At 36.7% G+C, this 17400-nt stretch overlaps 4 protein-coding genes across 4 annotated transcripts in view; all 4 read right to left on the bottom strand.

Annotated features, from left to right (window-relative positions):
• The window catches only part of LOC117317679 (collagen alpha-3(VI) chain-like), a 158037-nt gene that overhangs the window by 30064 nt on the left and 110573 nt on the right, over positions 1-17400 (bottom strand). The window contains exons 13-17 of the mRNA XM_033872552.1: positions 17059-17242; positions 16324-16691; positions 15956-16009; positions 15048-15092; positions 14073-14108 (exon numbers count right to left, since the gene is read on the bottom strand). Of these exons, the coding sequence (XP_033728443.1) occupies positions 14073-14108; positions 15048-15092; positions 15956-16009; positions 16324-16691; positions 17059-17242 (687 nt within the window). The remainder of the gene's footprint in view (positions 1-14072; positions 14109-15047; positions 15093-15955; positions 16010-16323; positions 16692-17058; positions 17243-17400) is intronic.
• On the bottom strand, positions 1838-3489 carry LOC117317684 (collagen alpha-4(VI) chain-like). The gene has a single exon (XM_033872557.1). The coding sequence runs from the start codon at positions 3396-3398 to the stop codon at positions 2754-2756; it is 645 nt and encodes a 214-aa protein (XP_033728448.1). The 5' UTR covers positions 3399-3489; the 3' UTR covers positions 1838-2753.
• Positions 6761-13856, bottom strand: LOC117317682 (collagen alpha-1(XII) chain-like). Its single transcript, XM_033872555.1, has 3 exons — positions 13621-13856; positions 8148-8201; positions 6761-7727 (listed from the first exon to the last, which is right to left on the bottom strand). The coding sequence occupies exons 1-3, from the start codon at positions 13664-13666 to the stop codon at positions 7051-7053; spliced, it is 777 nt and encodes a 258-aa protein (XP_033728446.1). The 5' UTR covers positions 13667-13856; the 3' UTR covers positions 6761-7050.
• LOC117317681 (collagen alpha-6(VI) chain-like) lies at positions 8154-13688 on the bottom strand. The gene is made up of 2 exons (XM_033872554.1): positions 11959-13688; positions 8154-10857 (listed from the first exon to the last, which is right to left on the bottom strand). Exons 1-2 carry the CDS (start codon positions 12443-12445, stop codon positions 10193-10195), a joined length of 1152 nt encoding a protein of 383 aa, XP_033728445.1. The 5' UTR covers positions 12446-13688; the 3' UTR covers positions 8154-10192.

Raw genomic sequence — 17400 nt, 5'->3', positions numbered from 1 at the left:
CACCGAATGGTTTAAGAATTCTTACAATGGTATGTAAAACCAGTTTCTTTTTAATTTTTACCAGAGTTAATATAATTGAATGCATTTTTTTTTGCAGTACAGCACCCTGACCCCAAAGCTTATTATCGATCCCATAAGGAGTATAATTCGATTTGAAATTTCTAAATAATATTCCATACGAGGAGCCACAACACATATGAAAAACAAAATCACCAAACCACACAAAAAAAAAACCCAAAAAAACAAACAAACAAACAAAACAAGCAAACAAAAAATATCACAATTACAGTATCAACTAAACGCCAACTAAACAGAAATGTCATCAAAACACCGCACACAATTCTAATGGAAGATCAGCTGGAAAGGATTACTGAAGTATGAAATCCGCATGCAAATCAAAGGCTACCAACTAAAGTGGAATACTAGAGAGAACCATATACGTATTGTATCAGTCAGTTTAAGGATGATATATAACCTATCTAGACTATGATTTATGAATATATAACCACCAACTAAACCGTTATATCGTATTATCTTATTACACTTATACACCCAACGCAGCGCTATCGTTAACTAGATCATGCTGCGCCGATATTTAAAATGCGCAAATCTACGCCACGTTTAAACGTGAAAGCCGCAAGCGTTTTCACATTGTGAATAAGATAAATAGTATACCAATGCAAACAGCTTCAAATATTCTCGCCAGGAGTGCAGTCAGTTCCGTGAAATCCTGTACGAGATGAAGATGATCCCCTAGGGGTTCGCTAGCCATACCCTTTAATTCGTCCGTTTCAAGGAGACCTATGCCAATGGCATATATTTCAATTCCGGACTGTTTCGCTGCTTCCGCTTCTGGTATTGTTTTTGCTGCCTGTATGTTTGACTGACCGTCGGTTATGATGACAGCAATGTTCGGGACGCCAGGCCTGTCTCCGTTGGCTTGTGTAAACATTTCGGTTCTCATAGCCATAATTCCACCGGCTGTAAATGTGTTTCCGAATGAATGCTCGATTTGGTCTATCGCATGGAACACTTCAGATTTCGTTGCGTACTGGTTCAGATAAAACTCTATTGATACACTGGTACTATAAACAACCATGCCAACTCGAGTGTTACCAGAGTCAATGTCAGCAAACGCCAGGAAGTCTTTGATAAAATCTATGATACGTTGGAAGTTAGCTGTGCCGACACTTGTTGATGAATCGACTATGAATATGATATCGAGCTTTGGTGGGAAACACGCTAAATATGGAAATAAAAGAATAACAGAAATTATTGTATTCGTAAAATTTGAATTTAAATAAACAGATAGTCTGCTGAACTAGTTGAAATAAATTATTATAATAAGTAACCCTTACCACTGAATATAAGATACATTTTGTGTGTTCTAGAATCGTGAGTGATTAGGTTAACATAGTCTTTTCGTTTATGAATTGGAAGGTTTTTAAGTATATTTTGAAATAAGATTGCTAATAAGAAATGCAATATGATAAAGAATTTACACAGAAAAAAATAGTTGAACATATTATATTTCATGTACGACTAACTACTGAATGGGTCCTTACTTTGTTTGAATTCTAATCAAAAAGCAAAAAGAAACAGACAATATCGACATGCAACCAAAACCGTTATTTGAACTAAAAATCGGTAAAACGAAGACTAACTAAGAGCAAATATAAATATTCGACTGAAGACCATTGTACCAGGATAGGACCAGGTGTTCTACCTTCTGATTTATCGACCAAATATATTCAAAAGAATGTACAAACCGGGTAATGGAATAAAACATTTATTTTTTTATTTTTCTTTACTCCGTAGGAATGCTTGTTTTTTGTTGTTTTTTTTTTTTAGATAAATGCTCCCGCCCCTACATACACAAAATATATGTTTATGCAGATATTAGATGTCCATTGTTTTAACACAAATTGAACAGTTAAGAGTTACCCTCCCATGAATTAAATATGAACAATAAACGTTTGGTATTCATAGGTAATTCCATCATTTATCATTGTTTCTTTTATCACTGAAGATTCTGACGAAATGATATATATTATGATATGTAATATTTAAACATATCTGACTTATGTATAACATTTCTCATATTATTACTCACAAGAAATACCACGGGTCGGTTTAGGTTCTTCTGAAACAAATAAAATTGGTTCGGTTATAGTTTGTTACTGTTATATTACTTTCACGATAAGGCACCTCATGGTTTCTGTATTTCGTCAAACAGAAACTTCTCCCTGATTTGTATTCAACTACTACAATGTAAGATACAACAGACTTCAGTTCCATGCTTATTATGATATGTAATAGAAACATTCACACCAAAGGAGACTCCACCAAATATTTATAGTATGTAAACTAAACTAACTAAACTAGAAAACGTGTATTCAATTATCAGCCAAGAGGATATTTTAATTCAATGGCGACTACATCAATTTCAATTGATAAAATAACTACAAGAGAAAACGATTCATGAGTATTGGGTAGTACACAATGTATATAATCCCAACAAAGACGGAGAGAGACTAGACGTTGGTGTTAGAGCAGATGATAAAGAAATAGAGAGATCAAACGTAATTATTACAAAACGCAGTTAGCAGATAGAAAAGACAAAACTCATAACATCACCGTAAAAAGCTTAAAAAAGCAAAATTAGAAGGTCGTACAATGTCCTCGCAACACAAAAATGGATACTGCAGGATGAGACGAGTTTGGGACAGAAGCGTAAGCGTCAGTAGAAGTGTTTAAACCGTCATTCCAACTATAGAAATAATGTTACCGAGGCAGAAAGATTCAAACAACGTCTCCTTTACTTGGTCCAGCTCTGTGAAGTCTTCAATGGTATAAAGGAAATCTTCAGTCGGAGTATTTGCTATTCCTTGAAGCTCTGCTGTTTCTTTAATGCCAATACCTATTGCGTATATTGCTATGCCAGATAATCGCGCTTCGTCTGCTCTTGGGATGGTCTGCCGCATATTGATGTTTGACACCCCATCTGTGACTACCACTACGACGCTCGGGACATCGTCACGGTCACCATGACCTTGAGTAAACATGTCGGCAGTTAGAGTTTTAAGGGCATCAGCTGTATTGGTACTCCCTGCTTGATATAATACGTCATCAATGGCGGAGAATACCTCTGCTTTCGTGCTAAACGTGTTCAGGTAAAAGTGAATAGTGACCGAGGTACTATAGGTTATCAGTCCAACACGGACACTACCGGAATCAATGTCAGCAGCCAGCAGAAAATCTTTTGTAAAATTCAGCATTTTCTGAAAGTTCCTTTTCCCGACGCTTGTGGACGAATCAAGGATGAAGACTATATCCTGTCGCAGCGACTTGCACGCTAAAATGCAGGCAATGATTTGCAAATAAATACCTAGCAGCATGCAACAATATTGCGAATCAAATGCTATTTTATCGCTCTCGCTTAATATATGCGCCAGATGCAGCGAACGTTTTTTTATCAAATATGATTGAATTGTGAATATTTTCTTAATTAACTTTAAAAAATATATCTATTTCTATAAAACTATGTATCAGATACCTCATAATTTTTATTGGAATAAATATCTCAACTTTTCCAATCGTGGATTGCATGTGGAATATATGAGATCTTCCATTCGTGTTTATGATTTAATTAACATGAACCTGGTAGACCCCGTAACCGACTCACCTAACTCCACCGAGTGCGGAGGAGGAGCAGGGATATCTGAAAGGGAAGTGGTATACACAAAAACATTATGTGGCGTATCCAAGTCTTGCTTAAAATAAAATTGATTGTCTCTTTTCGAAATATGTCACTGGTCTGTGTACAATATATGACGACTTATCAGTTCGTTCATTGATATGATCTGTTGATGTCATTGGTCTGTGTACAATATATGACGACTTATCAGTTCGTTCATTGATATGATCTGTTGATGTCATTGGTCTGTGTACAATATATGACGACTTATCAGTTCGTTCATTGATATGATCTGTTGATGTCATTGGTCTGTGTACAATATATGACGACTTATCAGTTCGTTCATTGATATGATCTGTTGATGTCATTGGTCTGTGTACAATATATGACGACTTATCATTTCGTTCATTGATATGATCTGTTGATGTCATTGGTCTGTGTACAATATATGACGACTTATCAGTTCGTTTATTGATATGATCTGTTGATGTCATTGGTCTGTGTACAATATATGACGACTTATCAGTTCGTTCATTGATATGATCTGTTGATGTCATTGGTCTGTGTACAATATATGACGACTTATCAGTTCGTTCATTGATATGATCTGTTGATGTCATTGGTCTGTGTACAATATATGACGACTTATCAATTCGTTATTGATGTGATCTGTTGATGTCATTGGTCTGTGTACAATATATGACGACTTATCAGTTCGTTCATTGATATGATCTGTTGATGTCATTGGTCTGTGTACAATATATGACGACTTATCAGTTCGTTCATTGATATGATCTGTTGATGTCATTGGTCTGTGTACAATATATGACGACTTATCAGTTCGTTCATTGATATGATCTGTTGATGTCATTGGTCTGTGTACAATATATCACAACTTATCAGTTCGTTCATTGATATGATCTGTTGATGTCATTGGTCTGTGTACAATATATGACGACTTATCATTTCGTTCATTGATATGATCTGTTGATGTCATTGGTCTGTGTACAATATATGACGACTTATCAGTTCGTTCATTGATATGATCTGTTGATGTCATTGGTCTGTGTACAATATATGACGACTTATCAGTTCGTTCATTGATATGATCTGTTGATGACAATCTAAAATCAGCATTTGTCGCTTATGTTGCTTTTTTCCGGTATGGAATTAAAATATTACGTCTTCCCCGTCTTCTGGTCTTATTACATGTTCAGAGTCAAGCGTGTTCCGTGGTCATAAATGTATGTATCAGTACACCAATTCTCCTATGGTACTTCATGTAATTATCTTGCTTGACAAAATGTGTGCTGATATACTTACATATGAACCAATTAGCCACTTATGTTATGGTATTACTTAACTCTATTTATATGTCATAATATTTATGAATAAATTCCATATAAAGCCACTGGATGACAGACAGCATATACATACAAATATATGCGGCCTGCAATTGACAATGTTAATAACGATAAGCATTTCAACACCAATAAAACATTCTCCACAACGTGGAGAAAACGTAATTCACTGTTACAATACAAAAGTCACCGCACCGCCAATAAAACCCACCAAAGACTATACTTGCATGTAGTGTAATATAGATAAAAACACCACCACAGACACTGGACATCATATCACGTCCGGAATTGAAAACATATAGCCATACAGACAAACATAAAGCACAATACCCGGCACGTGTAACAGATATATCTCCAAACTTAATGACAGCAAACATTTCCAACTATATAGACTACAAACATTGACACACACCAAGTATATCACCATCACCAACATAGCGAAGATATTACCAACCAGGACAGAATGAAGACACCAAAGTGTCCCTTAGTTCATCCAGACCTCCAAAATCAGTGACAGTGAACCGGTTATGTTCTACAGGTCTTGAGACTATCTGATCAAGTTCTGCTGTGTCACGTAGGTTTATACCAACGGCATATATATGTATCCCGGCCAGTTTTGCTCTTTCGGCCTCCTGAATTGTTCTAGCAGAATTAATGGTCGATATGCCGTCTGTTAATACAATAGCAATGTCCGGAACTCCCCGCCTATTCCCATTGTTTGGCGAATACAATTCCACTCTCATATCACGTAAAGCGTCAGCGGTGTTAGTACTACCAAATTCATATGGAATTTCATCTATGGCTGCCATTACGGAAGATTTTGATGAGAATGTATTCAGAAAGAAACGCACTCTAGATCGGGAGCTAAAGGTCAGGAGACCTACCCGAACGGATCCGGAGTCAATATCGGCATTTTGTATTAACCCCTTGGTAAAATTTAGGACAAGTTTGAAATTTTGTCTTCCTACACTTGTCGACGAATCCAAGACGAATACGACGTCATAACCACACACTGTAAACATGTGTAACAAAGATAATTACATAAAACGGTTATTGTTAAAGTAATAATGAAGCAAAATAATGATATATCGTATTTTGTGACACTTGGTTAAACATTTTTTTTTAAATAATAGAAACATCGCTCGCATCCAACACATGATCGGATGATCGGTCATCTAGTCTCCTTATACAATAGACAGAACATATATAATGTTAAATCTGAATGTAAAGTGAACACAACGCACACCCAACAGTTATATATATAACGTATTGTGTTCTCACCGCCACTATCCGCTTCTCGAGACACTGTTGTTTCTTCTACTCGCTTTTCTGAAATCAGCATCAATCGGTTACAAGGCCGTGGACAGTCTGATTTGTCGTACACTGGTATATTAACACATCAGGTCCGCTTTATATAACTAGCAAGGCAGGATAATAATAAATTGTCGCGAAACGCGAACGATTACCAGTTTACGTGACAACTATGCGGTTGTCTAGCGGCGTACCCGTGGCTCCGATTATTTTACATACATTATTTCAATATATTATTGTCAATCCCATGCCATAGGCAAAGTTATTGTAAGATAATATTTCTTAGAGCAATACAGCATAAATTCAGTATACAAAAGCAGCATAGATGTGCAATATTTGCTGAAGCATATGCGTTTGTGGTACAACACATAATATACAAAAACACAATCAAGTCTCTAAAAATTGTTGCTTATTTTTGATAACATCTAGAAATGTTCCCGTAACCAACTACACTAGGTTTGCTGTGTTATTTCCCAAATATAAAATGTTAATGTCCGCACCCAGGCCATTTTACGTACATTGCTATTTAGTTCCGAACTGGTCGATTTCCTTATCAATCGTCGTTACTCGACGTGTGTGCCAAGATCATGATTAATTATTGTTATATATTGGTGATAAAAACTTTTGATATTACATGGTTTTGTTTACCAGGAATATGATCCATTAAGACATTTAACGCATTTAATATAAATCATAAACATCTGTATCATATAGAATAACGATTAAATGAATCAATGTAAATATAGCTCTGGAATAATACGCCTTGCCATGCATGCATTTACCTATACATATCTTGGCAAATATGTCAGCCTTCATGTCGTTAAGGTTGTCGAAGTTATCCACGTTGAATCTGTGAGTGTCTAAAGGCACACTTGATATCCCGTCTATTTCAGAAGTTTCCATCAGTCCGATACCTATTCCATAGATCTCGACACCTTCCCTTTTCGCGGCATTAGCTTCGGGAATCGTCCGTCCAGAGTTGATGTTGGACTCTCCGTCGGTCATTACAACAGCAACATTTGGAGCATCTGGCCTATCGCCGTTTGACGGAATGAAAATCGTATCGCGCATAGCTTGGAGAGCGGAGGCAGTGTTGGTGTTGCCGTAACTGTATGGAATATTGTCTATGTATGTCAACAAGTCCCGCTGGTTATCAATAGCATCGAGTAACAAAGTTACCTTGACATCGGAGTTGAAGACTATCACTGCTACTTGGTAATGTCCGGAATCAATCGGAGCCGCTCGGACGATATCTTTCATGAAATCCAGCATTTTACGAAAATTTTCATCTCCGACACTTGTTGACGAGTCGAGGATAAATAAAAGATCGCCTCTTCCATCAGAACACTCCTTGATCACTGAAAATATAAAGTTATTCTATATTGATAATATTTCGGAATACTTATTACTAAATATGAATATTCAATATAAACATTGAAAACATGAATTGGAAATATCATAATTTAGCTGTTTGAAATGCTTTTGTACGTTTCCTGTTATATTTTACGCTGTCAATGATGAAATGGTTACAAATATATCAATTGATTAAATATGTATCAATCATTTTAATGAGAAATGCTTTTATCAGTGACGAAAGCTTCTGTAGATTAATGTTATGGTATTAATGATCAATATATAGTCACATATATCATTAAATATGGTCTTCATGTCCGTTAATATAATCGTGAATGGACTTCCGTATGTTACAATCAATATTTGTATACATAAATAAATGAAAAATATCCATTAACAAGTAGAGTATATAAAAATTAACTTACCTGAGGCTCCCGGCTGTGGTTGTGGTAGCGACGGTATCAACGGATTTACCACCCCTGTTGATACATCATTACATGTTATAATTCTAACGCTGATCCCTGACCAGTAACATTATATGTGAGAACTCTTACGCTGATCCCTGACCAGTAACATTATATGTTAGAACTCTTACGCTGATCCCTGACCAGTAACATTATATGTGAGAACTCTTACGCTGATCTCTTACCAGTAACATTATATGTTAGAACTCTTACGCTGATTCCTTACCAGTAACACTATATGTTAGAACTCTTACGCTGATTCCTAACCAGTAACATTATATGTTAGAACTCTGATGCTGATCTCTTACCAGTAACATTATATGTTAGAACTCTTACGCTGATTCCTTACCAGTAACATATGTTAAAACTCTTACGCTGATTCCTAACCAGTAACATTATATGTTAGAACTCTTACGCTGATCCCTGACCAGTAACATTATATGTTAGAACTCTTACGCTGATTCCTAACCAGTAACACTATATGTGAGAGCTCTTACGCTGATTCCTAACCAGTAACACTATATGTGAGAACTCTTACGCTGATCCCTGACCAGTAACACTATATGACGCTATACTTCGCGTGGTCCCAACTATTCTCTCCGTGGGCCAATGTTGGAAGGTTTGGAAATGACAGTGATATTACATAACTTATAGCCAATTATTTAGGATTCGGATAGGGCTACGGCTAGCTACTCGAATAATGTCAATTTATCTTGTTTCATAGGTAGATTAACTTTAAATGATTCAAATGTCGATGTGGTGAACGAGAGAGCAAAAAGTTATATATTTATTCCAGGCTTCATAATAAAACATCGGTACGCACACTTTTATATTAAATAATATATTAATGATAGTGTGATAAAGACATGTTCTGCTAGAAAACCAAAACTCAAAAATAAACTGAAATGAAATTCAAAAAAAAAAATGACAGGCAACAATTTTGAAACAAGACATACGCACACGAAAACAAACGTGAAATATATCTAAGAGAGCAGCGGCTTAAATAGATAGCGACAATTACAAATGATGACATCACAGTAACGATAACGTTAAAATAATAAATAAAAGACAAGACAATAAAACAGTTCCTATAACTTTGAAATACTGGGGGTAACGATATTCTTTTAACGTTAATATATTATCACAACAATATTTTCAGCTTGTTATCGAATATTGCATAAGAAAACAAGTAAGTAAGTGACACAATACCTCCTGAGCAAACGCCATCAAATAAATCATTCGAAATCGCTGGCATTGCGTCATAGCTGCCAACAAGTATACGATGAACGGAGAGAGGTTTGTTAGCTATCCCATCGATCTCCTGTCGGTCGGTCAAACCTACACCAATAACGTACACCTGTATCCCAGCAGCCCTTGCACTGTTAGCTTCCGGTATACTCTGCTGCGTATTCATATTTGATACTCCGTCGGTGATAAGAACGATCATTCCCTGTACCCCCGCTCTTCTCCCCTGGCCCCGGGCTAACAGATCTTCCCGAGCGGCCCTGATACCACCTGCTGTGTTAGTATTACCGTACGTGTATGGTATATTCTTTAGTACACTATCTAGGTCTGCCCTGGTAGTGGCTTGGTTGAGGTAAATTTTCTTAGTGACCTGTGTATTATAGACAATAATTCCTATCCGATATGAACCGCCGTCTAAATCGATAGTGTGTCCGAGCTCTGCTATCCAGGAGAGAACCTTGCGGAAACCCCTTGTCCCCACACTCGAGGAAGAGTCAATGACAAACACGATGTCTCGCTGTACAGCTATACATGTGCGACTCTCTGAAAATTTAGATTTTTTATTTGTGTTACCAGAATTTATCCCTGCAGTTTGTGAGAAAATATTCAGGTATTAGTGTGGGGTTTCTTTGTTCATGTAGTAAAACATGCCATGTTGGTTGTATGACATTGTATCAAATGACCATGCACCAATGGGTCAAATAGGGTAAATGGGTAAAAAATTGTAATATTTTACAAAATTGATTTTATGATGAGTTTGTTCAGATCTTATTTTTAGTAATGACCGAACCAGAATACAACGGAGAGAGCATAGATACATATAGCATGTCGTACAAAATAATATATATACCTTCGCATATCTCGGTCATTAATGCATTCTTGACCTTATCCATATCATCAAATGTATCGACGCTAAATCGGTTGTGTTCAAGTGGCTGATTAGCCATTCCAGCTAATTCCGCGGCCCTCCCTACACCTATGTCCATCACAAATACTCGTATGCCCTCATCTCGAGCCAGATTTGCCTCCGGAATTGACCGCCTCGGATTCATGTTAGCAAGTCCATCAGTGATCAGTATAATGATGTTAGAAGCGTCTGGTCTGTCCCCGCCTTCTGGGGAGAAAATATTCGACCTGGCAAACTTCAATGCATCTGACGGATTTGTATTACCGTAAGTATATGGAATATTGTCTATCAACCTCAGGAGATCACCCGAGCTTTGAAATGCATTCAGCATTGTCTTGTGAACTATATATGTATTATAGGTCGCAATACCAACTTGGAACCGACCGGAGTCGATATCTAGTGACTTGACAATGTTCTTAGTGAAATCCAGCATGCTGTTGAAGTTTTCTTTGCCAACACTTGTTGATGAATCTAAGAGTATGACAATATCTGCCTGCCCGGACACACATTTAATGGTTTCTGAAAACGAATGAAGTTGTGAACATCACACATATTCAACAAAGATTGCACGTATGTTTTTTTCTTTTCTGAAAAGACGTAGATGACATTCTAGAATAAACCGACGAGTTGATGAACAGAAGTAAACGTTAAATGACAAATGGTGACTTCAAGATGACGTTTGATGTACGAGTATGACCTTATAGTAAATGATCTGTTTAGTTTTTAAATAATGATCAACAAATTTATTACATATTTTGATACAAATACCATTCACCAAAAGAAAAACGAGTAAATATGTAGGGTCCAATCACCGTTTAAAGTATCGTCGACCAATCACCTTGCATATATCATGCTATTGTTTAACCAATCAGCGTGTATATATCATATCCGTTAGCAAATTACCGTGAATGTAGTTGTCTGCAACCAATCACCGTGGCCTTATTATATCTGTCAGCCAATCACCAAGAAAAGGTTATTTTCTGCAATCAATAATAGTGTTTGCAACATTTCCCTCAACCAAATCAACATTATAATGTCTGATCTAAGAAGCAATCATCAGGCTTTACATAAAATCTTATTTCAATATTAATCAGCATTATCACCGCTGCCATGGTATCATTTTCGACCTCCACCAGATTGCTCGAAACCTACTACCTGTTCCACGAAGTGAATCTGGTCACCAGTCTAATATAGCTCAACCACATCCATGCAAACCAGACAGGAAGTACATTAGCTAGGTCCTCTCTATTTTCAATCAATAATACCTGCACCATTAATATTAACCTAGCGATACCATTCCCCATACACCTGTATTACAAATGTAGAAAAATCAGTGTTGTTGTATTGGTACCATCACCACAGCGTTTTGCTATTTTTGCTTTCAACATTCCAAATATACATATGTAAGATGTGTCCTATTCTCTTAGTAAATCCATCACCAAGTCGAGTTTTTAATATGAAAACAAACAGAAAGTAAAATGGTCACACTGGCAGATGAAATGATAAGAGAGATGATTAAAAAGAAAATAAAGCCAATCTCCACAGCTATGTGTCATACAGTGACGTGAAAAAGAATAAAATGCTGAAGCAAGTTTCCAAAGCTGATACTCCATAATGTACCTTTACAGATCCCAGAGAAAATGCTGTTTTCTATTGATGGTAAATCATCAAAGTCGTTGATGTAGAAACCGTTTTCGGAGAAGGGTTCAGAAGGTATGTCATCCAAAGCTATACCAGGACTTAATCCCACACCTATAAGGTACATTCGAGCTCCCCCTTCCTTTATTAGTGTCGCCTCTGGTATGGTTCTTCGGACATTCATATTCGGAATACCATCTGTTATCAGTATTACCACATTTGGAACCGTTCTGCGGTCTCCTTTCGCCCCCAATATATCTTCTCTAGCTACACGTAATCCATCGGCAGTGTTGGTGTTGCCGTACGTGTACCGGATACCAGTGATCGCCTGCAGTAGACTGTCTTTATCAGTATGATCGTCTAGGAATATCTTGGTACTGATCCCAGTGTTGTAGACAACCACGCCCACTCTATGGTTTCCGGAGTCAATGTCCACGGTGTTGACAAAGTCGGTCATGAAATCAAGCATTTTCTTAAAGCTCCGTCCACCGACACTGGTGGAGGAATCTATTATGAAGACAATGTCGGCGCTACCTGAGGAGCAGTCGTAGAACGCTGTAATGGGATGACCAGGAACTAATGGTTATTACCGACATGTGTATCAATCAATATATGTAGAACGGTTACTATGGTCAGTTAATTGACAATTTTAAAAGGGAAATAGGTTTACGATACAAATTATCACCACCATTAGTAATTTGAGATGTTACGAATGACACAATTCATATTGTATAGCATAGGACGTAACTGTGGTGAAACCTTGTACAATTATATGTTATTGTCATTATATAAAACACATTTTTTAAAAATTATAATGATTTTCCTTCTACCATATAAGGCATGACAATTAGATCTGTGGAATTATGATATCACATAATATATTTCGGTATGATTTTAAATATACAAATATGTGGAATTAAAATAATTCATGAGTACCATCAAATAAATATCAGTACCCAAATACCACACACTTTAACAAGCGTATTTGTCTACCAACACCTTACTATACAGCTCCGCGCGCCCTCTACCTCCTTCACCTTAATACGTCACATAATATAGAAGTTAATCCGCGCGCCCTCTACCCAGCAGTTGCACAGTATACCACACCAAGCCCCTGGAATCCAGAGACAAGATCGAAACCTTCTCACAAAAGCATCTGATAAAATATCAATGTCTGATTAGTGTGGTATATGTAGGGGGGCACCTCGAGGGATACATTTTATATGGCAGGCTTCACGTTTGAAAATAGTGGGAGTTTTTACAACATTTGCAAATATATCGGTACCAAACTACATCATGATCCGAAGTGTTATCCGGAAATCTTTAATACAAACACAAAACATGGTACTTATTTTTTGGACACGAAAAGTGTAAAAACAAGGTTTTGATACACACATTATTGACACATAAACGATTGTATAAACCAATGACATTTTATACACGTAAAGCAGATGGATGATCTGATACATTTTACAGGTACACAAAGTTATGAGAAGCGAATGCGCAAAGATAAAACAGGTACGGTGTATCTACTATACGGCGTCATATGGCGTCGCCATAGATACAGATGTACCTCCGGATTATACACGCGATATAGCTTGTTTATATAAATATGCGCCAATTGGGCGTGCGTGTCTTTATTACCTTCATCGCCGAAAAGTTCTGAAAAGTAACTCAAATATGTCAACATAGTTGATGACTAAAACAATATAACATAAATGATGTGTAACAAACGCAATGCTAATATGTGTGTATATCTTATAATTATAACATTAATATGCCAGTCACTTCCATACTCTCAATCACTCAACACGATACATAGATACATAACCAGGGCGTCTTTAAACGTACCTACGTATTTATGATTCAACGTGATATAGATTTCAGAGGTCTGGTAGTAGAAGCATTGATTCACTCAACATAATAATATCTCAAAAGAAATTTTGTCCTTTTCCACCCTCTGAGGTTAGGACATCCGCCTTCTGAGGCATAAACCACTTACCTTTTTAAAGGGAAAACACTCCTCTCAGTGATACAAACTCATTTACGTCTAATTGATCAAGAGGCTAATTAAGATATACAAAACAGTTACTTACCTCCGCCCGCAGGTGGAAACGTAATACGTATTGGCTCTGTAATACAAAGGAATTGCCGGAAGCACGGACGAAAGACATGGGTTTATTATTATATAGATAAAGGCAGCCAGCGTGTTTATTGTAACGTTTAACTTTCTACAATATACTAAAACGCAGGTAACATCTTGATTTCTATAATGAAATTGTATATACAAACTACAGGATAATATCGAAAATATGTATCAGTTCCATTTCGTGGCCCCAATATTACTAAAATGGCCATCATTATTTTCAAAATCGTTATATTTCATCTAGAAATGAATTTGAATTCAAATGATCAATTTCTTATTAAGATTACTAATAATTTAAATAAAATAAAAGAATTCAAGAGTCACCCAATTCGAAAAAGTATGTAAAAATGTGAAAACGAACATAGCGATCGATGGAATATCAAAACGTTAATATGCAGTTATGTAGCGGATGGACAAATTGGATGAACAAGCAAAGTCACGGAATGTGATCATTATTCTTTCTAGATTTAAAACCTCTAACCAGCTATAGTTTATATCGGATGGATACAAATTAAATCGACCTTTCGCTTACAATATCCGTATGAATATTGATCAATATCTTAAACTGTGACACCTTAATTCTAACAATGAGACATCTTATTCATTCACGCAAACCATTATCTCGAATGAATGCCCTTAAGGATTGATTATTTGGTTATATAGTTGTGAACAGTTATATTACAGTACATTTTGAGACTTGATATTTTGGTTATGAACACCTTGCCTCGTACGCTATCTAAAATGGTGATATATATGATGCATCTACTTATTCCCAAAACCGCTAGTTGATATATGTAACTTATTGTTAACTACTCGGTAGTATAAAAGGTCTAATAAAGCGGAAGCACTAAGGTGCATGACGGGAACACGTGGTCTTGTATTGACCTAATAATGAAACAACAGACGGTGTGAGTAAAACGCTTACCTGACGAACTGGTTGGCGACGTGGTCTTCTCCACCGGTTCAGCAGCTAAAGAGAGATCACTCCTTGTTAAAACCGCTTTTTACATACATATTTATATAATAGTAGCAATACAATATAAAGACCATCAAGATATGAATCCAGTAGTTATATCCCTGAGATGATTTAATCCCGCTTTAATTGAATTTCTGGCAATACCGTTGTTTGTTTGAATGACAAGATCTTCAAAACACCAAACCGCCTCTACGCAGACTGCATTCAGATTTTAAAGAGGACGGAATTAATCGAAGATACACCACATGTAGCATTGTATGGAGACCTTGCGAAGTCCTTCAAATACATCTAACTTATCTACTGTGATCACGTAAAATTGACAATTTTACAATATGTGTATCATATATACTTAAAGAACAATCACTGAAGCCAATGATATTTCTTTGATGGCTGTAACATACCTCAATACTCACTTCAAAATGTTTCAAACAGGGACATCACTCTATCTCTAACACAAACAGGGACATCACAATATTTCTAACACAAATAGGGACATCTCACTACCCCTACCAACCAACAGGGACAGCTTACCCATACAAACCCTAGCAAACATGGAGAACTCAACGATATAATGTTTAGCAGTGACTGCTCACTAATACACTGTTTAACAAACAGGGATAGCTAACTTTTACGTTGTTCGAAAAATCACGAGGAGTTTCTATCAGGAACGTATAGATAAATAAAGCAACCTTACTTGAACACGTAATTAGTCGAATCCTAATTGCATCATTATAATGGGTACAGACAAACTGTAAACTCCCTTGATAATTTCTGTATATAGGTATTAGTATTGTTATACTATTAATAAGTACTGTATCTCGATGTGTTGTGTATGATATTCTGTACCATATACTTACGATTGGGTGTGGATGTTACTGGAGGAACTGTCACACGCTCCGGCATTGTTTGTACTAAAATAGAAAAATGGACAATAAAGACAATCTACTACGACTTCGAATTAAACATAATCCTTGAGAGGCAATCGATCGTTATCAGAAAAGGAACAGTCATCAAAGTCTGCCAAGCTTGTGTTTTCCAGATTATCAGATTTTTAGTGTATTCATTTATCTATAACTTTGCATAATTTGCTTATGTTAGCCGCTTGCTAATTGTTAATTATGCATAGGCATCAAATTTAACCTGACATTACTCTTTTAAATGACAATACTATCATCACTTATCCCCCAGTCCATATCAATTATGTTGAGGCGATGCTATTACTCACATGAACGTATCTCTCGCTTGATGTCTTGGGCAGCTCTAGGGAGTTGGTCATAACCAATGACACTAAAAACATTCTCGCTGGCACTAGCTAGAGATTCCAGCTCCTCCTTCTCTGGTAACCCTATTCCCACACTGTAGATGGAGACACCATTATTTATCAATGCTTCTTTCCGTGCGGGAATCATAAGAATGTTTTCATTGGATGCCGCATCTGTGACCATAATAAGCGCCTTTGGGATTGATCCTCCTCTTGCAGCAGCAAACATGTCAGAGGCCCTTTTCATGGCTCGTGAGGCGTCCACTACATTACTTCGCAGAGCATTGCTTGTCCGTGAAATTGTTACAAAGACATCATCCCAACTGTTGAATCTGAACATGATGAAAAACTTATTTATATTAACAATCTAGTATGCAATCAATTATAGAATACGGTTTCATCTCATATCACGGCCAGTAGATTACTTTTCTGTCTGTATTAGATATCTGAAAGGTAAAATTCTTATTTATATTAATAACTCAATAACTCATCCGAGTGTAAGATTTTGTGTTACCAATTGAATGTGACATAAAGTATCTCGTTCGGACCGAATAGCTATTTTTAAAATTGCCTCTTAAATCATGTGTTCATTGATTTGCAAAGCCCCAGACATGATTTCCTTATACTGGAATCAAGGTTTGTTGAGAATTAACAAAATGTTTTTAACATTTCTGATATTTTAGAACACAGTAGACTTACTGATCAAGGTAGAATATAGGCGTGGCTGCAGAACCGTAAAACAAGACACCGGCTTTGACACGGCCACCGTCTATATCAGCTTGTTCGTACAACTCAGCTAGGAACTCCAGCAAAATGTTGAAATGACTCGGGGTGGCGGTGATGGACGAGTGTACAGCGATGACTATGTCAGCCTCCTCGCTCACTGTAACCAGGTAAATACTTACAAAGGGGGATAACTCGTTGCAAAGTAAATGGACAGAGAACATATTTCAGTATCAGGCTAGTTATACATGTAAGTATTTAGCTTAGATATCAGCACTCGCTATTGTAATAGGATTGATTCACCGTTTGAGGATAGAT

Source organism: Pecten maximus, chromosome 19 (genome assembly GCF_902652985.1).
Source record: "Pecten maximus chromosome 19, xPecMax1.1, whole genome shotgun sequence".
In the NCBI taxonomy this organism is placed as follows: Eukaryota; Metazoa; Mollusca; class Bivalvia; order Pectinida; family Pectinidae; genus Pecten; species Pecten maximus.
This window is presented reverse-complemented; position numbering and strand designations above follow the sequence as displayed.

Excerpts from the sequence above, each read along its gene's own strand:
- LOC117317684 (XM_033872557.1), bottom strand. The coding sequence starts at position 3,398 with ATGCTGCTAGGTATTTATTTGCAAATCATTGCCTGCATTTTAGCGTGC.
- LOC117317681 (XM_033872554.1), bottom strand. The coding sequence starts at position 12,445 with ATGCTTGATTTCATGACCGACTTTGTCAACACCGTGGACATTGACTCC. Across the intron at positions 10,858-11,958 it reads TTTCTCTGGGATCTGTAAAG|AAACCATTAAATGTGTGTCC; the intron begins GTACATTATGGA and ends ATTCGTTTTCAG.
- LOC117317682 (XM_033872555.1), bottom strand. The coding sequence starts at position 13,666 with ATGTTGACATATTTGAGTTACTTTTCAGAACTTTTCGGCGATGAAG. Across the intron at positions 8,202-13,620 it reads AGAACTTTTCGGCGATGAAG|GGGTGGTAAATCCGTTGATA; the intron begins GTAATAAAGACA and ends ATGTATCAACAG. Across the intron at positions 7,728-8,147 it reads ACCACAGCCGGGAGCCTCAG|TGATCAAGGAGTGTTCTGAT; the intron begins GTAAGTTAATTT and ends TTATATTTTCAG.